Genomic DNA, 22,793 nt, shown 5'->3' on the forward strand with positions numbered 1-22,793 from the left:
AAAAAACAAGTCTGGAAAAGTCTGGTGTGTGGTACAATGTGACATGTGTGGGGTAACTGTGCCATGATCTTCAATATACTTAACGAAAGATTCCTGCACTGCAGAGCCCTGTATAATTGCTATCTGAAACCAGAGCTCTTGACTGAAAGGGAGAAATTTTCCTCAACAGTAAAATCAGAATACTTCTTAGGGCTTTTGCTTATGGGTCTCTAATATCAAGGGTATATCACTTGATATTCATGTAGCAGTGTTCAACTTGCTACAGGAAAATCTGATAGAGTATTCCCTTATTGTTCGTATTGTATATTTTGGCACATTTCAGGCAAGGACATGTTAGGTGGTCATTAGGATGCCTTGAGCAAGTCACAGTGGTTCATTTCACATATCTGCAGTGTGCTCTGTATAGGGCTTCCCATGTGCTTGACCCAGAAACAGCAGTTAGTGTGGAATGTTGCAGCACAGTTGCTGACAGGAGTAAGACCTTGTCAGCACATAACACTTCTGCTCAGATACCTGCACTGGTTGCCTTTTTGTTACCCAGCCAAGTTCAAGGTGTTACTATTGGCATTTAAAACCCTTAACACCTTGGGACCAGTTTACTTGTGGAGTTGCCTTTCCCATATGTGCCAACTCAATTTCTTTGATCTGTGGGACTGACACTGTTACAGGTGCCACAAAATGCTTATTCTGAAGTTGTGAGGAATTTATTTTTTAACGTGGCAACATCTGCACTTCGGAATTCCCTGCCTGTTGACACCAGGCAGGCGCCTTCACTGTACTTTTTGGTGCCCGATTAAAACATTTTTGTTTTGGATAGCCAATCCAGAGATGTTGGCATGTTTTCATCTTTTTATCATAGATGTTGGCATGTTTTCATCTTTTTATCATTCATTTTAGCTGTTTTCCAGTAATCTGAATATTTATTGTAAACCGCTTAGAGGTTTTATTACAATCAACGGGTAAATTAAATTTTGTTAGATAAAAAATTCAGTTTACAATGAATGTGGAGGTTGGTTCCCTTCTGCTCCTTCCCCAGTGGGAGCAACAAGTCACAGTCCCTGGCTTGGCATGACATCTGAACTGGAGATTGCAGTATGTTTCACTTCCAACAAACAATGATTGGTAAACCATGAACAAAGTTTAGCTTCACATTGTGGTTCGCTGCTCTCCAAACAAGCTCAGTGCTGGAGCTGAGTGTAATGCTTCACCAAGAATGATGGTTTGTTGCTCCTGCTACGGAAGGAGCAAAGCAGGAGTGATCTCCTCATTCATGGTAAGCTGTTTACCATTCTTTCCTGCCACATGTGAATGCTGCCACTCTTGCTATATCTGCATATCCTGATCTCCTTGGAGGAAGGAATATCCATGTGACGATAGGAAAATACTTTGCAGTGTTATGCACTTGGATTTCAGTTAACCTTTTAAAATTATTGTAGAAGCTGTCTATTAAGACAAGGTTCAAGAGGTTAAAAGTAAAGCAACCATATTGAAAAAAATGAATGTACATCTTCAGCTGAACAGTTCTTAACTACTGTCATTTTTATCAGTTTGTTCAAGGATGTCAAGAACCAAATGTCCTTCAGGTCAGAAAGAAGCATTATTACACCTAAAGGACACGTTTTAGTCAAGCTAAAGCACTCAAGGAGGGGGGGACCAAGCAGAGCCATTGAGGCACGTGACCTGGGCAGAGTCCAAAGGACCACATAGACAGGCCTGAGGGCAGCATTTGATCCTCAGCCTGAGGTTCCTCAGCCTTGAGCTATACTTCATGGATACTAATTTATTGAATAAGAATTCTGTACAGTTTGAGAACTCTTAGGGAGAACTTAAAAAATATTTTCTTCCAATGATGCCAACTGAAGAGCCCAGCTCCTAGGGGTGGAAGTGCCTTTGGTCCCCTCAATATCTGCTGGCAGGGAGCCAGCCCCACTCAACATTGAGTGGGTGGAGGAGGCAGAGTGCAGCGTGGTTCAGTGGCTGGCTCATCCTGAGTGCAAGAGAGGAAGCCACTCCATACTAGGCCTTCTTCCAATGATACGGTGTCACACATGCGCGGCGTGCACTCCTCCCCAAAAAAATCTTGGGCGCAAGATGGCGCTTCTGGAAGAGCCTGTGGCTTCCTAGGGTGTCCTGTGATAATGATTCTTTGTCAAAATGAAGCAAAACCTTAAGTTAATGGAGCAAAGTTGTTTTTGTATTACCTGATTACCAGTTACAGGCATTTTAATGTATTCCTGTTGTGTGTTAGAACTCAAACACTTGAGGCCAGGTATTTATATTGGTGGGCAGGATCCCTCTACCCTCCACAGGCCAACTTTGATAGGTGGGTGGGATTGCCCACCTGTCAAATCACCTGCTTGCTCTAATGGCATCAGGTGACTGAAACCTGTCAGAGGTTCAAAGGGGAATGCTGTAACCATTGATTTGCTGTTTGGTGATGTGAGTGTGCCTTCAGAGGCTTGCTCCATTAGCACAAAGCAGTTTTCCTTGGACCTGCTTGCTGAAATGGCAGGGGAAAGCTTGGTTTTAGCATGCAGTTCTGAAGCAAAGGGCCTTGGTTCACTTAAAATGAAAGATTGGTGTAAGTTATCTTTAGTTACTATTCAATTGTTGATTGTATTGAATCCCTGTATTCAGTTATAATCTTAAAATGGTGTGCAGGAGGGGATCAGATACATTAGATTAGCCTCTGTAAGGTGCTATACTGGTTTTAGGTTGTGCCTATGCTTGTTAGGCTGAAGGAATACATAATAGCTGATCCTGTTCTTGAAAATCCAGGAATTACCTGAACCTTCCTCCAGACTTGTTACATAGTATGGGCACCTGAATGTTACCATTCTGACTAATCTTGGTAGCCAGCCATAATTTTGTATTTAGCCCACTGTGTAATCCAGTCCCATCATAATATTGTAATCATATCTGCATTTTAAGAATTGCAATACAAATTGAGTAAATGTCTTGGGGGAGGATGGACCTGATGTATTCAAATTATAGCACTTCTTTCCACCTATTCCCAACTACAAGCATTGATTCCTCACCAACTCTTTGAAAGATTCTATCAGTGGTGTCTCCAAAAAATTTTATGTGTCACTTGGGAAGAAAGGCGAACTAATGTCAGTGTACTGGAAGACACAAAGATCATAAGTGTCGAAGCAATGATTCTTCAACATCAACTTCATTGGACTGGTCAAGTTGTTTGGTTGTCTGATTATTGTCTTCCAAAGCAGCTACTCTATTCCCAACTTAAGAATGGAAAGCGAAATACCGGTGGTCAACAAAAGAGGTTTAAGGATGCTCTCAAGGCAAATCTTTAAAAAAATGTGGTATAAGCACTAATAACTGGGAAACACTGGCCTGTGAGGGCTCCAATTGGAGAACAGCTTTTACCAAGGTGATACGGACTTTGAAGAAGCATGAACTCAGAGTGAAAAGGAGAAACAAGCTAAGAGGAAGGCACCTTTGGCAAACCCTCACTGTGATCAAGTCCCACCCATAAACCTATGTCCCCACTGTGGAAGGACTTGTGGATCCAGAATTGGCCTCCAGAGTCACTTACACACTCACTGTTAAGACTCTTTTCATGGAAGACAATCTTACTCGACTTTGAATGATCGATCACCAAAGAAGACAAATCCTATGCACACTTATCTGTGAATAAGCTCTACTGAACTATCTTCTGAGTAAAAAATTCCTTCCAGTAGCACCTTAAAGACCAACTAAGTTAGTCTTTAAGAAGTTGTTTCAGTGTATCTGAAGAAGTGTGCATGCACACGAAAGCTCATACCAAGAACTAACTTAGTTGGTCTTTAAGGTGCTACTGGAAGGAATTTTTTATTTTGACTATGGCAGACCAACACGGCTACCTATCTGTATCTTCTGAGTAGACATGCATAGGAAGTGTTTGCACACATGGAGGATTTGCTTTATAAAGGTTCTCCTGCCCCTTGTAATGCAGCCTTTTTATTTATATTATATTATTTATATATATTTCAAAATGCTTGCTCTGTTCTTAGATTTTAAAGTGCTAGATGGAGCTGGATAATGTCAAAGGGAGAAGAGTATGTAGCTTTGCCCTGTGGGATTCCCCCTCCCCAACCTCATGCATTTTTTCTGTAGTCTTTTATTGCTGTTACAATTTAGACTAAGCAAACACTTTCATTTCTAACGTTGTGAACTATGAACTTAGGAAGGTCTCTCTACCTTCAGATAAAGCTGACTTCTCCCCTTCTGTTTTCAGTCTGGAACTAGCAAGGATTCCATTTAGCACAGATAATTGGTCCTAGCCTTCAGAGTGACTTGCTCAACTTCTGCATCTCCACACCTTATAATTTGTTCTAATGATCCATATATTTGGAGGAGTTGAAGCTCTTCTGAGCCTTATCCTTATTGCCCGATTTGGGAGGGGCACCACCATGGCAAGTGGATTTCTGGAAAATTTGTGCAACTAAGATGCCTATGGCAAGAATACCAAAGCACTATACCTGATATTCCAGATGCATAAGTAGACCCATCCCTTCCCAAAAGGGATGGAGATTATCTGGAGAAGTTCAGGTGTGAGAAGCTACTCTTAAAAAAACCATTTGACTACACCCGCCAAGTGCATGTGCAAGTACTTTGCATGGGCCTCTCTGAATCTTGCCTTTGTAGAGGGATCAACTTCTTTCAGCAAAATCATGAACTTATTGTCACTGCTTGGTTTTGCTGAGATACTGAGTTAATCTATGTTTGGCGTCAAAGATTCCAACCTACACTCCTGATATTTCAAACAAAACCATGAATTGTAGAGCCATGTAAATTTGGTTACTTATTCCTCCTTGTTCTCATTCTCTTTCTCTTTTGGTAGGTGATCCATGTACCATATCATCTCAGATGGAACTGGAAGAAGCATTCCGTTTGTACTGTCAGCATAGAGATGAAGGGCTCATTATTCATGGTAAGTGATGGTGCTTCCTGAAACAATCTGTTTAACTTTAAACAGCAATTTTACATACCTTTTTGTATGGTATCCTCTTAGCAGTCAGTTTTACTGTTTGAAGGTTTCGACAAAAAGTCTGGCTGTGCTCTTCTTTTCTGTCTCCTTTTGGAAAGATTATGTAATGCAAGTTTTGCTACTTAAATCTTTCTAGTCCTGGATATGATCCTATCCCTCACAGCATCTTTCTGTTCCCATATATGATCTTATCTCTCACCACTCTCCAAGCATGTACATGTCTTTCTGTACAAAATTTTTAAAAATCCAATATGTGCATGTAATGCTCTCCATCTTGAAATAACCCTGTCTAAACATAGCTGGTATAGCTGTAAGATCTGTTTCGTTGGCCGCTTAGCATTGGGTCCAGCAGATATATTTGATTATTTAATTTCCATATTGCTTAATATATTAAAATATCTCTCAGTGGTGTATAAAAAACTATGAAATTCATATGAATTGGCCCCAATATCCCCTGTTGCCTGTGTCTGCTAGATTGATGTTGTTTTGATGTGCAAGCTCATCCGTCTCATGTTTCAGTTTTCCCCTTTTCTACATTTGTACTTCTTTATTTTAAAGTATTCTTCAAAAAGCACTCTCTTTATCTAGTACTCTTCATCCTATAAATCACTTTTTAGCGCCTATTGCTTCGGCAAACATTTCGTAAATCACCACAGTCCTTTTTTTTTTTTCCTTCTGTACTGACTGGATCATCATCTATGCCATTTGAAACCCTGTTGTCTGCAGCTTTGTCCTAAACCATATATTTTTAAGACACTGCCCTGCCTTTGTATTCTTCAGTTGTGGAAGTAATATATGATTATTGTTTTTGGATAGAACAGTGAATGGCTAAAAATGTAATTCATTAAGACATAAATATATACTTTATGTTTTATTGCAGTTTTCCCCAGTGTTCCAGAAAAGCCAGGCATGCCATGTCCAGGAGAAGACCGTAAGTACTTGAAAGTGGTGGTCCATTCTTCTGTGTGTGTTTGCATTACAGTATAAAATACCATCTTATCATTGAAAATATTTTTGTTATGAAAAGCATGTTTGTGTCCTTCAGAATGCTTGTGATGTACTGTGAAGTGTGTTTGGAGGTATTTAATTTATTTCACTCATTCTCACATTAATAAGTGGTAATACTTTCATCATAGGTGAAAAGCATAAATTTATTGCCTGTTACATAAAATTGTTTAGTAGCTGAGCAGCATTTAAGCTGATAGTTCTTTATGCACTAATCCTTCTACTTCTAAAGTTGTGAAAGTATTAGAATAGTATTTTATGAAAAGAAGTTGGGCCAGAGTTTCAGATATATGCATTAATGCATATTAATGCATTAATATGCATTAATATGGGTACCTTGGGTACCTTACTTTTCCAAGTGTGGGTGGTATTATGCAAATAGATGCTGAAAGTGTCAGATGTATAGTGAGGTCAGTATAGTATTAGTCTTCTGGTGCTGAAATACTGCAGTTAGTTTGTTGAATCCAGACTAAGTTAGTTGCATTTCATTCCCACTGAAATCAGTGAGACTTAAAGCCTGTCCAACTTGTCTCATGGATTTCAGTAAAACCTTAGTTTCATGAACTGGATCCAACCAATTTTATCAAACTATAGTCAACTCATGGAAACAGTTGCAACTAATTTGTGTAAACTGTAGAAGACACTACTGAAGATAATGTTAAATGTTCATATTTCGGGTGTCTGCATGTTACATTGTTGCATGATATCTATATTTTAAAGTACAAAGAAAATTGCACATAGCATCCCAAAGTTTGTAAACATTTAGTCTACATGCAAATAAGCACATGACTAATTCCTTGAGCCTGAGGGACTTGTGCTTCTAAAAAGAGCAGACCCTGTTGCTAAATGACATCAGTAGAAATTTCTAAAACATTTGTGATACAGCATTGTTGAGGAGGGCCTGCTGTTCAGGAGTGGGTGGTAGTTTTTAAAAACCTTGAGCTATTTTAGGCGTTTACCCATAAAAACAAAAACAAAATGGCACAATTAGAGGGCATTTGCAAGCCACAATTTGAGGCAGAGTTACATATTTTATTGAATCAACCACTGTGTAACTGAAGTCTTCCTTGGCAGGTAAATAAGCCATGTCTGTAAGATCCCAGGATATTATCTGAAGGTACATGAGACCACCACTTTGCGGAAGCTAAGCAGGTCTGGTCAGTACCATGGAACCAAATGCATACTGTATTGGGTTCCATGGTGGAAGAAAGATGGGATATAAAATGTCAGGGGTATATAATATCAGGAAATAAAGTTTTTGTATTCAAAAGTCTGGATATCCCCTTATTCATCTGCTGATGTTGGTTCAATAAAATATATCTCCTTAACGTTTTTTATTAGTCTGCCTGCCCACATGTTTGTGTTAGCAAACTGGACTAAAGGCGGTATTTGTGTGTGGAGCTCAACTTCTATGAAGCTTCCCTCCCTCTTCCTGGAGGTTATTCCTGCAACAATATATGTTTATAACCCTCTTCTGTGGGATCGACATTAATAATAGCAGAGAATTCTGGAAAGCAAGCAGTTAGTCCTAGATCTACTGTTGCTATAACAGAGCAGTTTTTATGGACCATCTAACAAAATTAAAACATCCTTAGGCATGCCTAAAGCAGCATTTGAACAGCAGAACCCCTAATTCCCTTGAGTTTCAAAAGCAGACTACAGCTTATGTGTGAGGGGAGGGCTCCCATTCAAGAATTACACATTCAGAGCCCCTTATAGGTATACAGAAGTAGTTGTGCCGTTCCTGCTCTGTAGTGAATCAAAGCTAGAAAGGAAAGAATCACATCCTGGAATTTACTTGAATAAACTCTAGTTGTCTTTTATAAACTGAGAACAAGGAAGATTTATTCCCTGCTGTTTAGTTACAGGAAAATCTCCAAAGCATCGTGGCAAGATTGCTCAGTTTTCAATGACCTTAATAGAGTGAAACTAGAAATTGGTGTCAGAGAAATGCTTGGTGATCCGATTCAATCTGTGTCCTCACTGACCATTGCTATTATACATTCTGCTTGATGAGGGTAGACCTAGGATCGATTCACACAGCCCTTTTAGCATGTCAGCATGCAACTTAATGGTGCTCATTTCTGACAAGATTATTTCAACATATAATAAAAAGTAGATTATCAGTCCTTGAATTTGCCCTCCGAAATAAGAGGCTGCTAGTTCACTTAGTAAAATCCAATTTCCTTTTTGCTTATAGGTAGTCAGCATTTGAGCAGAAAACTGGAGGCTGAGGATGACAATATTACTGAGACAGGGTTGGCATGCTTTTAAACATTGAGGGTCATGCTAATATATCCTGAGATAGAAGATTGCAGTGAATTTGTGTACAAACCAAGATCTTAATAGTCCGTATATTGTACTAAAATGCCCCAGACTTTCCATTCAGCCTTTGTATAAATACCCTTTATGCATGGCACACCTTATGAAGTCTTAGGATAACAAATAAACTGGAGTTTGGATAGCCAGGGAAACAGAACTATGTCCTTGCAGTGCAGATGGTGTACTGTGAGTTTTCATAGTAGTAATGCCTGGAAACCTATGACCGCTTAGCTCAGAAATAAATGAAATCTCTCTGGGGCTTCTTTACAAGTTCCAGTCTCTTCCAGCTATGGTAAATGAAATAGTACTAGCTGTTGAAAACAAACACATTTCTGCATATATTAATGATTACGAAATGTGGCTTTTAAAAAGGCCCCTTGACCAAAGCCTAATGCTTCATAGTTTGGATATAGCCCTTCGATTCCCTCATTGAATAACTATTGAAATAGGTACTTTTATTAGGGTAGCAGGTACTTTTCTGTATATTGTTGTGTGAGGCTGTGGTCTGAAAAGCGGCTTATAAATACTCTGAATAAATGAATAATAAAGACAGCTTAGTACTCATAGAGGTCTTGATTTGACAGGCACATTTATAAATTATGGATCTGTATAGACTCGGTTGACCTAGTTCTTCACTGGTATGTAGAATGCTCACGCTACTGCTGTGTTAGTGGTCAGGTTGAATCACACTTGAATTGTTTGAAAAGCCTAGTAGGATGCAGTTGGTGAGTGACTTCTTAGGATTTGTGTTGAGAACGCAGATATTATCTGTATTCTATAGGTATGGAACCTTACTGGAAACATGGTGCTGAGAGAGCTGCCTGTATTACTAAGCATTAAAAATGGTTACCAGCCAATAAATGGTATTGGCTAGGATTAATTATTAACTGTTCAAACAACTGGGCCTGTACTGCACAATTGGACTATGCTCAAGTGTGAGCAGTGCTTGTATATAAATTATCTGGTTTCAGTCAACGTCATTAGCAGCATTTTAAGTGTCATTATACAGTCAACTGTAAAATAAAGTTTTATATGAGTGATGATATAGTATGAATCTGCTATATTTATATTGATAAATTTCTCAATGTAAATAAAGTTGAAACTTTAAAAATCTTTTATAAACATTAGTTTAATTGATTTTAAAATTCTCACTCATTCTTCTGTCTGGTGTTTATAGTGAGCCATATTTAAACTTCTATGCTGGAAAATTATTTTCAGGGATAAGTGAGAAATTTTAATTCTTTGTTCACTCAAAATATGCTGCCGCTTAAATTAGCAATCTGTTTTTTGTAGACTAATTTTCTACAATTGTACAAAAATATGGACTTTCTGGAATGAGTTGAATAGAGAGCAGTTGGACAAATTGTCCCTCCCCTCTGCCTTACGACTCCACATATTTTATCTTAGGTTATTAAAAAATAGATATTTTATCATGATTTGTGAGCAGAACGCTGATTTCTGGCCTTATTTTTTGAGTGTGAGCCTGCCTGTTTACATTTTTTGTTGCCATAAACTTTGGTATACATGAAAGCAGTAGTTGTTTCCTTAAATGCTTTTCACTTACTCTGATTTTTAGAGTAAACGTTAGTGATGGCTTTTTGCTTTGGTTCCGTTTGAAAATAAGATGTGATAACTATATTTTCCTATTAGCAAAGCTTTGTATACTATTAATTCAACAGGGCTAGTTTGCATCTGTTTCAAGCAGCCGTTCTAAATTGTGTTCCTGAAACATATTGAACTATATTTGTTCAGAAGCTTAAATAAATATTTCAGGCTTATTTTATTTAGTAATGTAATCAGACTTTCCTCCTACTCTTATGAGAATCCCATCTGCAAACCACAACAGTCTGATATAAAATAGGATTTCACCATTGTTCAGTCTCTGAACTCATAGTGACCCTGTTTGTGTTCCCACCCCTTCACTTCCTTGTCTGAATTATCACGTGTGTGTAAATGCTATATTTATTCCTTAATCAAAGGTCCTGGGCGTGACAACAGCAATTTCCTTAATCAGGACTGATACATATGCAGATCAAGTTGGAATTCTGATCTGTGGAGTAAGGTTGTAGAGTACTGGAGCTCCTTAATGCAGGTTCATATGTGCTAATTGATTCATGGATGTAAAATGAAATGATCTCTCTTGGATGTCAAATGTTACCCACTTGCCTTCGGGCCTTGGATGCATTTATCCGGGCTAAGTATTTAGGAAATAGTTAAAACCACATTATGAAAGGTGGTTGAGGCACTCTGTAGGAAAAAGCAAGTGAAGCCTTATCTACTACTTTATTGCCAAGAAACTGCCTCTGGGCTCTGTGGTGTTGGAGGAGTAACTGTGCAGCTTGATGTGGCCGCAGTATCATTTATTAAAAACAAACTGTGGCTGGCAACTTTGAGTTTTGAATTGGCTTTCGGCTTCTGATTCCTTGCCTGTGGAGAGCCATAACAATACCTCTGTTGTAGCTGCTTGCTGTGGCCTCGTGAATGTATGTTTATTAGCAAAGTCTCTGTCCATAATATTACAGGAATATTTGTTCTTTCTGTCATCGGCTCCTTGACATCCATGCCATGTTTTAGTTTGTGCCTCAGCTGCTAGCTACAGCCTCCCAAGGGAGCCAGTACCACCCGTGCCTGGATACATGAGGCAGAGATGTGAAAGAGAGAACAGGATAACCAGGCTTCCATTAAATATTTGTTCTTAATGTTCAGGCTGATTCTGCCTGTCGCCCTTTCTGGGTGTCTAGTCCTATTCACACAGCAGCATCAGTGAAATAAGGGCAAGGGGAAATCTCATTGCATGCCTACTGCATTGTAAAGCATAAAGAATTACATGCTGAGGAAGCAAAAGAATAAAACCCAGTGAGTAATGCATTTCTTTTCTGTAGATTTTATGTGCCTTTACTGTGATTGTTGTGAACCGAAGCCATTGATGCAGTATGTCTGTGCATGTGGTGCAATAGATAATAGAAGTCAGCATTTTGCTTATCTAGCTGCCTTAGCCTACAGTCCTCCTCTGCAACCACAATTGCTACAAACACAGATTTCGCCGCTGCCTCTTGCGTGCACTGGGATGTGGCTGAAAGAGCTCTGAGACATAGTGGGGGGTGGGGGGGATTTGCCCTGAAAAGACGTGTTCTTGCCAGGTGACGGATTTTTTTGGGGGGGGGGGGCACAGAGACCAGACAGAGGAGTATGCAGAGTGAGTGATGCTGCTGCTAAGAGAGATTAATGAAGGAAATGTATCCCAAAAAACCTGACGGTATGTGAGTTGGGGCCTCTTTATTTGAGAGTATTGCTTTCTTTATTTCGCAGATTTGTTTAGTGTTTGGTTTAATTGGTTACATTTGAAAAAAAGCTTAAAATGAATTAGTGTATTCTGTCGTCATGCTGAGGAGAAGTCGAATGGTACTGCATTGCTACATCAGACTAAATCAATATGTTTAATGGTCAAATTGTATTTTGTGCAGTAGCTGATGTTAACGTATGCTAGAGCTTTATTTGATATTTTTCAACAGAGGACTGGAAGGGAAGAATCATTTTGCTCTTGTTTACTGTATAGCAGCCCCCCCCTCCAATGTCCTTTTCAAGTCATTGAGCCACAGAATCTGATCAAGGAATCTAATCATATTTATTCACAGGAGTCTTCAGCCATAAAAAGACAATCTTCTTTTGCCAGGTATATATTTTATATTTGGTACTGGTATTTGTATATTGGAGCCGGTTGTTGTTCCTTATGATCCATTTGCCGTATATTGTTGTTGAAAATTAAATTCTAGGTCTTAAATGGTTTTCTGGTGTTTAATCAGCATGTTCCCTTGGGAATTTTTGTTCTATCTGTGCAACATATTATAAGGACGTAGTACATGGTATCTCAAATGGAAGGAAATAACGGCTTGTGGCCTGTAAATATTGTGCAACTCATACGGGCAGGTTTTCCCTTTATTTGTTGCTGTATTAGCAGCAATGATTAGGTTATTCAGAGCACGTGAACAAGACCCATCCCCCAGTGAAGAAAAGAGTGACTGCGACTATAGAGGCAACTCTGAAGACATAGCTTTGCTTGCAGAGAGCATTTCTTTTGTACTGCAACTACAGTACTAAGAAATGAGGTTTATTGGCTAGACAGATTGTGTGTGTGGGAGTAGTACAACCGTTTTTGTAAAAAGTAAACAGTTACGTAGGTATTAGCTGTACCACTATTTATCAGCAGTGCTGAAATCCCTGATCTGCCCCTTTTAGTGTGCTTGTGCTGTGTGTCTCCATCCCAACCCCCAAAGTTCATACATGTTTTTTATCTCTGAAAAATAAATGGGGAATGGCTGTCATATGTCAGATTTGTTTGTTTAAAACAAGTTACATGACTTCTTCCTCTTTAATTGCAGCAATACTTTTCTCTCTTTTTTTCGTTAAATCTGAAATGACCATAGCATAATAGCTGGGATTCAAAGAATCACACAACTATTCTTTATGTGTTCATGGTGGCATTTGGCTTCTGTTTCTCAAGTGGCAGCCCTTCCTGTCACATGGCAATCTACTTTTAAAATCTGAGGGCTTTCAAAAGCAGTGTTATCTTACATATGGACCTGCTACTTTGGTCATACCTGTGTTTGCCCTTGACTGCATCTGAAGTACCTCTTTAGACATTGGTCTGTGTATGGAAACCTCTTTAAAGGGGTACTATTGGTTTGACTTTAGAAAGCACATGACCTGATTTTTACATTTCTAGTGCCATAGGATTGTATCAAACTACTATAAGTTTTACTCATAGTAGACTCATTGAAACTAATAGACCTTAGTCAAATCCATTAATTTCAGTGGACTAGGATTATCATTGGCTGCAACCCAGTACTGTCATACACTTTAAAATGTATTGGTTTGCATATAGTGAAAGTTTAATTTTAGGATGTCTAGTGCGTGGCTTTTGTCGTAAGTTATATTACATAAAATTAAATGGCAAAGGTGGCTTATTTTCTTACACACATCTCAGCTCTGCCTTGTAATAAATTGCTCTGTCTTCTAGGGCCAGTGTCAAGGTAATTTTATTCAATCCTTTACTATCATCTCTTAGTAATAGTTAGTTTCAAAACCTGGTTAGAGAGAATCCTTGTTAGAGCTAGTCATGGTTCATGGTTAATATTGGACTTGACCTAATCCTTAAATAATAGTTAAGGCCACAGGGAGAGGCAGTTTGTATGTGAGGTATGTGTGCACTGTGCAATCCTGTAACCTATAGTCATAGTTAAGAGATTGTGAGTGTTATATATGCACTAACACCTTGTGCTATCACCTAGGCTTCATAATGCAATGTTCTTCTTAAACCTGTACAGCTATCTCAAGCTCAAGCCTTGATTTTTAATATATGAACTTTTGACAGACCTGTTAATAAATTGCTTGACTGCTTGTTGGCTCAGATGTGCAATTGTGCTGAACTTGTTAAATAATCATTTTTCTTTCAGGGGTAAGAGACTCATGAGCAGTGTGCTCTGGTAATGAGAATCTCAGGGATATCTATCATAGTTCTTAAAAGGTGAAAGGTCATACCTAACTGCCCACAACTCTTAATTCAGCAATCACAGCTTTGTAATTTCATAGAAAGTTCAGAAGAAGCAGAATCTACAAATCAGTGACTGTATTTGCCTTTGATGCCAAACCCAAGGTTGTGATCCTGTGGTTGCTGGATTACAATGTCCATCATCCCTGACTATTGGTCATGCTGGCTGGGGCAGTAATCTCAAGGTCACAGGTTCCCCACCCCTGCACCAAACTGTGGTTTACTGTGATGTGCATGAGCCACAGTAATCATCAGACTCACATGCTCTCCCCTTCTGAATAACCAAGAGAAGTCTGGAAGCTTTTGCTTTCTGATTGCCATGCCATTCAGAAGTAGAATTCTGGTTTACCTATGATTAGTTTCAACCAACTAGCTTTGCATTTAAAAGTTGGTTTATTTCATATTAAAAATACTATTAACCACAGTTTGTTGCTCTAGTGACCCAGCAAGCAGCAGCTAAAGAGTAAAACTGAAAACTTCCCAACTTCCAGCTAGACAAATCTGAAGCTTTCTTCAACCCTCTCCTGTTTTGCATGTTGCACTAAACCATGGTGTAAATGCAGCCACTAACTCAGTTTGTATGTAATGCTAAGTCAAACTATGGGTTACGGTAGTTTGAATAAGCAAATATTCAGGTTCCTGAAGAGGATATTATGGCTCATTTTCTCTTCCCAAATCATTTTACCTCTGGGCTGAGTTAAGGTACAGCTTGTGATTTAGCTCTTTCCAGACAAACCTTGAGTTGAAATCAAAGTTTGTCCTATGATTTATAGTTTGTGGTTGTCTGGAACAGTTGTACCATGAGCCCAGATTCAGATAACATGCTAAGACAAACCATGGTTTAATTCAGTGCAGCAGCCAAATGATTGGAGAGAAGCAAAGTGGTGATCCATATTTGCTCGTTGGTACTAAACCATGCTTTGGATGAGTGTCAGGTGCAAATGAGGGTGTTGTCTTCAGAGCTGAAAAAAAGATGTGAAAATCAGTTTTCCAAAAGTTTAACTAGAAAGTGTGCAGCATCTCCTATTGTGGAAAAATATCACAAAAACCAGTCTATAGGCATATGTGTAATTCAGATATAATTGATAATGTTTAGAAACTTCAAATGTTTGTAATTTGATGCAGTAATAAATACCAAGCATGACCTATTATCATTAAAAATAATAATTACAAAAAAGTTTGACCTCTCTCCAGGAACCCACTTGTTTGCACTAAGTCATTGCTTGGCTTATCATTATGTGCAAACTGGGCTGTAGCAAGGACTAGAACAGTAGAGTAACTTTTGTTCTCAAACCTGGACGCAGGTCTGATTGAAAGTGAATGACATAATTCTGCACATCAAGCAATAGTGGTCAAATGTATACATGTATTTTGCTGTTGCTAGGGCAACTACTATTTACTTGTGTACTGGCCTCAATAATAATTTGAGAAACTTCAAGTAAGGCACTTAAAGTTTTATAGAAGTCTGCCAGCCCTCAACACCCAATTGCCAGTTCTGTTAAGAAACAAATAGTTTATAATCTTATTTCTTCATGGTTTGACAGACAGGAGAATTGTATTTATTTTGTATTTTGAATGTAATATATAAAATATTGAACTTCCGAGAACTCATGTATAGTCAGAATTGATGTTCAGAATTATTTCTTGGTTGAAACCAACAGATAAGTTGTGAATTGATTTAGTGTCAGGCATTTCTTAATTATTATCAAGTAGCTTTAGTATCAAGGTTATGCAGAGATTTAAATAAAAACATAAGTATTTATAGAGTGCTTTACACATACTAGTATTATGTGTGAAATGTCAAAAACAGGTCCTCTTGTGGAGAATTGGCTGCATGTTACATGCAGCTTGAAATCACTTTGCAGAACAGAAATTAAAGGAAACCAAAACAGCTGATTTAAACTGTTGCATTGTTTCCTAGAGTTGGACTATAAAGCAAACATCTGCAATTGTTTGTTTATAGTGACTTTCTGAAGCAAGTTGCTTTGCCCCTGGTTGAAATGATTGCTTTTTAATGTGGAGATGTCTAAAATTTTCTCTTGTAGTGGAAATTAAAAGTACTTACATTATATCAATTAGGTTTGTAAATAGCCACCTGTGTGTTGAGTAAAAGTCACTTTAGGTGACCTGGCATGGAAGTCTTTCACAATGGGAAAACGTTAATTCTCTTTTCTTTCAGAATCTAACATAGATATCTGTTGACAGGTGGACTAATATAGATTTCTGTTAGATGATAACATTTGCAGATTTATTGCAAGGCTGCGTTAAGCACAGCAGCATTTTTAATTTCTGACTGTTAGACAAGCAAAGTGCTGCCAGCTGAAGCAAAAATTACTTAAATTTCAGACTCATTTGATACTCTTGTTGTGGCTTAATGCTACCTGAAAGAGCCTTGAGCTTGTTCATTCCTCTCTCCAGTGTAGCTATGAAGAGATTAAAAGTCTTTACTTCTGTTTTTAGCTAACCACACTTTGGCATTATGTCTGAACCAGGACAAGCAGTGGTTAGCCTTAACTATGGTGTACCCTTGTGGTAGCTAGTACTGTATTCTCAAATAAGTATACAGATGTGTGTTTTTTAGTACAGCAGACAGACACAACACTTGTTTTGGAGAGCAAAATAAAGTAATTCCTTTTGGACGTTAGTTCACTTTCTCTCTCACTGCCTTCATGTCTGTGCTGTGTAACTAACCTCTCACCTCCCCCCCCCCCAATTTTTTCTCATACTTCTCCCGAGTTATGCAGAAACAAGCCAACTTCAAATGTTAGTTAATAAAGCTAGCTTGCTACAATAAACCATAGTTAACTTATGTTTAGTGTTACATCTCAATATTAAACTGCAGTTCATTGAAAACAGAAATGAAAGCTTCTAATATCCTCTACAAGAGGAGGGAGCAAATGAGCCCAAGGCTCATGCATGTAACATTGAAACATGTCCAAACCATTGTGTCTAAATCCAGTCACAATCTGGAATAGTGTGTGGTATGGCTTCAGCTGGCATACATTATAGTAGCTTCTACTCAGGGTAGGTTTGGTAGGCCATCCTGCTATAAAAATATTAGTCATGTTGGTGTATTCTGTGTCTGGAAAAGCCTCTCCTGGCCTTAAAGATCTGCTAACCCTTAAAGGTAGTACAGTGGTACCTCGGGTTAAGAACTTAATTTGTTCTGAAGGTCCATTCTTAACTTGAAACTGTTCTTAACCTGAGGTGCCACTGTAGTTAATGGGGTCTCCCACTGCCGCTGTGCCGCCGCCACACGATTTCTGTTCTCATCCTGAAGCAAAGTTCTTAACCGAAGGTACTATTTCTGTTTTAGCGGAGTCTGTAACCTGAAGCGTCTGTAACCAGAGGTACCACTGTACTGAGTCCCAACCTGTAGTTCTGAGCTGGTTGTATGTTTGTTTCATGATCTCTGTCCAAGATTGTATCCCTTTAAGGCTAGGAGGAAGGTGGGAGGAGTTCACAGTTGCCTCTGTACTGCATGGTTGCCACTTGAGTTCTTGCCTATGGCAATTGAGCTTCGTGCAAGTGAGCAAGCATGTCTCCAATGGGAAGGCTTCCATAAGACATAGATGGTTGTAGAGGGGCGAAAGGCATTAAAGTGTGAGTTTCTGCAAGGCTGAAAGATTAATGGAACTGTGCAGCATGTATGCAATTGGACTTTTACAAGCAAGCATTTCTTTTAACAGGTAATTAAATGTGAGTCTTAAAGCTGTATATTAAAGAAGCGTCTGCTACCTTTCCATAGTTGAGTGTTTCAATTAATGATGATAAATATGGTAACCTGTATATTTTTTCCCCTTTAAAAAAGCCCATTGGATTGAGTTTACTTGTGTTCAATCAACTAGGAATTGATCAGGCCATATATCTCAAACCTAATGTGGAGGGGATGACATAAGCTTGTTCTTGATAACTGAGTACGTGGATAGATACTAAAAGGCCCTGTGGGTGGGGCAGGGCATAAAACATATTATTGGAATATGTAGTTTATAACTAACAGTTTTATCTGTTCTTATAGTCATATATACTGTTGTTAGGATCTGCCCTGGGACCTTAAGGTGAAGAATGGGTACAAAATCTAAAAAATTAATAATGACATTTATTGCACTATTAAGATAGCATTGGTTTGCTGTTTCTACTATGTGTACTTATGAATATATGGGACATTAGTAGTGGAGGCCATTTGGCAGTCTAAATAATGGAATATATGGTGTTTGATCTGAAATACTAACATGGGAAATGTAAAAGGTTATTCAGTCTATAAAAGTGCAGGAAGTTAAGCCCTGTCCCCTGCCCCTTATGTGTTTAAGGGATGCACATCCCTGTTTCTTTTCCCTAATGAATATTTTGCTGTCTTCCATTGCATTTCTCAACAAAGCCACTGATATTTCCAAGTCTTCCTACTTGGTGTATTCAGATGAACACAATGCCCTATCCCTTAGCCATAATTACAGGAGTGTTACGGGATCCCATGTTTCTTTTCCTGGCATTCATGACAGCTAAGGGTATGTCAGCATTAATGCTAGTCATGGTTGACACATAGAAAGAATCAAGCTTTTTGTCCCTCCATTATATACACTGACTGACAGTGGCTCTCCAGGATTTGAGACAGGGATCCTTTCTTTCCCTACCTGGAGATGGTGGGATTTGAATCTGGGACCTTCTGTGTACAAAACAAATGTTCTCCATTGAGTTGTATCACTGAACTTACCAAGGCTTGCTGCTAATCATGGTATGAAGCTAGTTATCACTCTTGGTTAAAAACAAATCCAGATTAATTTTAACTATGGTTATAGTCTGTGACAACATAAGCCTTCCTCAGTGTTAAAGCCAGTGGGGAAAGGGTCAGCTTGCTTTAGATATGGGAGGCCCACTGTCCATCCCTAAACCTTGAATAAGAGGAGAATAGTGTTATATCTTGCATCAGTTCTGTGATACTCACGGGACAATTGCATGTATTAAGTGATAACCTTAAAATTTTCTGCTTCTGCTGCTGCAGAATCCAGGGTTTATTCCATGAAGTGTTGTTGTGGAGCTCAGATTTGGTTGATAGTGCTTTCTTTAACTAAGTGCTAATCCATATGTTACGCTGCAGAAGTGTTTGCTCTTTGTGTGCTGTGTTTTCATAGGAAGAATGTTGCAAAATGCAGACGTGCAAGTGAATGTATAGCTATGGATGAGTTGTATGTGCCCACTGTGGTTTTTATATATATGCCTTTCCTTCACACTTTGCAGCATTCACCATCGCAAGCAGTATTGTATGTGCAGTAAATGCATATGTTGCATGAAGCTTGAATCAGACTTCATTCCCATTTCTGTTCTGTAGTGAGAGAATTTATTAGTTCTGCTAATTTTTTTATCTGCTGTTATAACAGCTCTTGTTTGCTTTGTGGTTTCTATCAGTGTTGCTGTTGATTATTATTTGAGATGATATGGGCTGGTTCAGTACCATGTGTGATACAATTCTTTTGTTGGGAGTTATTGGAGAGAAGCTGTCTTATTCCCCTCTGCTCTGATACATAGCTCAGTGTGTAATAAATATATGTGTATAATAAATATATATTGTTAAGTGTGACAGGATTGGATATGATTGCTTGGATGGTTGAGGTATTGTATGAAGTGGTAAATGATTAGATGGTTGTGTAAATGGGTGGTGAGAATGACATTGTATGGGGAAGGGCCATAGATCAGTGATAGAGCATCTGCTTTGCACGCAAAAGATCCTAAATTCAGTCCCTAACACCTCCATATAGGACAGGGAGAGGGCCACTCCCCAGCTGATACCCCAGAGAGTTGCTGCTAGTCAGTGTGAACAGTATTGAACTAGATGGGACTGTGGTCTGACTTAGTTTAAGGCAGCTTCTTATGTTGCTTTACGAATTTGCTATAGTGTATTTTATATAGGTTGGGAGTTTGTAACACTTTGCCTGGTAACTTACTCAATATATAAGTCAATACAGTGGTACCTCGGGTTAAGTACTTAATTCGTTCTGGAGGTCCATACTTAACCTGAAACTGTTCTTAACCTGAAGCACCACTTTAGCTAATGGGGTCTTCTGCTGCTACCGTGCCGCTGGAGCACAATTTCTGTTCTCATCCTGAAGCAAAGTTCTTAACCTGAAGCACTATTTCTGGGTTAGTGGAGTCTGTAACCTGAAGCGTATTTAACCTGAAGCGTATGTAACCCGAGGCACACTGTATTGTACATTTATGTGGGTTGGATTTTTCTTAATGAAAATCATCTACAATAAACCTATAATTAAAAAAATGGTATATTTTGATGTTCCTTATTGTAAGCAGCTTTGAGATCTGTAGATAGTAAGTGGGATATCAAAAAATAAAATAAAAGCACTAGTCCTGAGATGCTCTGCAGGGAGGAGAAAAGGGGAGCAGGTACATTGGAAGTCTGAAGCACCTGCAGAGAGAAACAGGCAATGACCGATTTAGGCGTATCCGAATGACATGTGATTGTGCACATGGACACAGTGCCGAAGGAGCTCCAAAACATCATAAAGATGTCACAAAAAGGGGCAAAACAAGATGGGATGGGGGCAGAGCGGGTTTATGCATACTCCTCTGATGCGTGTGGGTGTCCGGAATGGAACCCCCATGCAAACCAAGGATTGCCTATACCAAATTCTCTCATATTCTACTGTGAAAATGTGTCTAGAGTGGAAGGAATTGCTGACAGGAATCTTCCTAATACAGTCCTATTAATGAAGAGGCAACAGAAGTCTCTTCATACATAATGCTAAACTGTGGTCTGGTGGTGCAGGATCAAGCCCTAAATGAACAAATTGCACTTACCGTATTTTTCGCCCCATAGGACGCACTTTTTCCCCTCCAAAAATGAAGGGGAAATCTGGGTGCGTCCTATGGGGCGAATGCAGGCTTTCGCTGAAGCTTGGAGAGCGAGAGGGGTCGGTGCGCACCGACCCCTCTCGCTCTCCAGGCTTCAGGAAGACATCCGCAGCCTAGGCAGCCCTGCGGGAATTCCAGCAGGGCTGTCTAGGCTGCGGATAGCAGCCTGCCGCTGGGCGCGCGGGGCGCCCTGAAGTAGAGCACCCCGCGCGCCCGGCAGACATCCGCAGCGTGGGGAGCCCTGCGGAAGTTCCCGCAGGGCTCCCCACACTGCGGATAGCAGCTTGCCGCCCAGCGCCCGGGGCGCCCTGAAGCAGAGCGCCCCTCGCGCCCGGCAGACATTGGCCAGCCCCAGAAGATCGGGGGACAACGGGGAGGCGCAGCGCTGCCATCCCGCTGTTCCCCGACCTGGTTTTGGGGGAGAAATAAAGGAAAACACTTTTTCCTTTATTCCCCCCCCCCCAAAAAAAAAACTAGGTGCGTCCTATGGGACGAAAAATACGGTAGTTTCCTCCTGGTTTGTGGCAAATCATCGTCTGCAGTTATTTCTGAAGGCAAAATTTGTTTGGTGCTGTGCAGTGGCAGAGCTTCATGCTCCGGCACCGGGGGGCGGAGAGCAGGCGGGGGCGGGGCTGGCATGCGTCCCAGAGGCGTGGCGCACCACCCGTAGGGGTGTGGTGTGCCGCCTGTGGGGGTGTAGTGCCCAGTGCGGGTGGGGGGGGAACTGCGATGGCACCCCACTGGGATCACGCTGCCGGGGGCGGTGCACTCCCCCCCTCGCCCTCCTCTTCCTCCGCCAGTGGTGCTGTGTGTTAACTAGCCTCTAGTGTAATAACTTGTGAGCTAAAGTGCTGATTAATTGCATCTTATGTTTAGCCATCTATAAGATGGTAGACTATAAACAAACCCATGTGTTCAAAAACTGGGCTAACCATTCCAATAAATAGGCTTTATTAATGAATATGAAGGTCTTTATGCTACTGTAAGAAGAAAATGATGGCAAGCTTGGAGGACCATAGTGGGGATTATTGGCTAACAAAACTAGATGTGACTTTATTAAGAGCATGTCTTTAATTACCTGCAACTCTGGAATATATAATGCTGTTTTATTAGATAATAAACCATTACCTCTCTGTACACTTTGTACATCATCATCTCTTTAGAAGTAGCAGTGAGGAACTCTGGATCTCTTATTCGCTGTCAGCAAATTTAGTTGCCTCTTGAGAATCTGAGGGGTAGGGGGTATCAATGTGATAATCTGATAGGAGAAAGCACTTTGATCTAGCTCAGATAGATGGATTAGACCTGCTGACATTTTCAGATGGACACGCCCCCCTGTTGCTTACCTGACACGAGACATTTAAATCTGCAACAGCCAAAGAACACCTTTGAAGCCTTATTTTCAGGTGGGATCAGATCTACCTGATGTCATATGACTTCAGATGATCGACACCTACTTATCAAATGTGGCCCAAAGAGGGTTGGCCACTTTTTCATCTGGCTTGCCCAATTAAAGTACTCCCCACCCCATCAGCTTTAATGCAAAGCAAAGTGCATGTGATGATATTAGAATGTTGCCTATCCAATGTATATTTATCATGGATTTCTTTTCTGTTTCCTCATGTCTGACAAATGATACTGGACATACAAATGCTAGAGGGGCTGCATCTGCAGAGATCAGACAAAGCGACTTCCATAAGAATGTGATAACTAAGGAAATGCTTTATAAGTTTGAAGTATGATTGTTTTGAAATGTAGATACAAAATGGGCTGTAAAACTTAATGAAATCGTTTTGCCCTGTTTTCAAGAAAGATTGCTGTTTTAGTATTCTGTAGGATTATGCAAGGGTAGAAAGAATATTTAAGGATAAAATATTGCTTACAGGCCTTCATGAATCTGTTGAACTTGGACCTCAGTTTTTTTGAAAACCCTCTTGAAAGAATTTCTTCTGCTGGCAACTATAAATACTTTCTTGGAATATCTAAGCTCCTGAAGTGAAAGAATTGTTCAAGTCTTCTGTTTTTAATTGAATGTCAATCACCCTAAGCTATTTTGGGCAGATTTAT

The 22,793-nt window shown here is 39.7% G+C and overlaps 1 protein-coding gene across 6 annotated transcripts in view; it reads left to right on the forward strand.

Moving 5' to 3' along the window:
- Positions 1 to 22,793, forward strand: part of PRKCZ (protein kinase C zeta) — a 95,905-nt gene that overhangs the window by 11,171 nt on the left and 61,941 nt on the right. For 5 of the 6 annotated variants that reach the window (XM_083513057.1, XM_083513058.1, XM_083513055.1 and 2 more), the window contains exons 4-5: positions 4,844 to 4,933; positions 5,871 to 5,921. In XM_083513057.1, the coding sequence (XP_083369183.1) occupies positions 4,844 to 4,933; positions 5,871 to 5,921 (141 nt within the window). Of the gene's footprint in view, positions 1 to 4,843; positions 4,934 to 5,870; positions 5,922 to 11,434; positions 11,574 to 22,793 lie in introns of those variants that run through there. The other variant, XM_083513056.1, reaches the window with a different exon arrangement.

Source organism: Podarcis liolepis, assembly GCF_965112155.1.
Source record: "Podarcis liolepis genome assembly, chromosome: 7".
NCBI classification, from domain to species: Eukaryota; Metazoa; Chordata; class Lepidosauria; order Squamata; family Lacertidae; genus Podarcis; species Podarcis liolepis.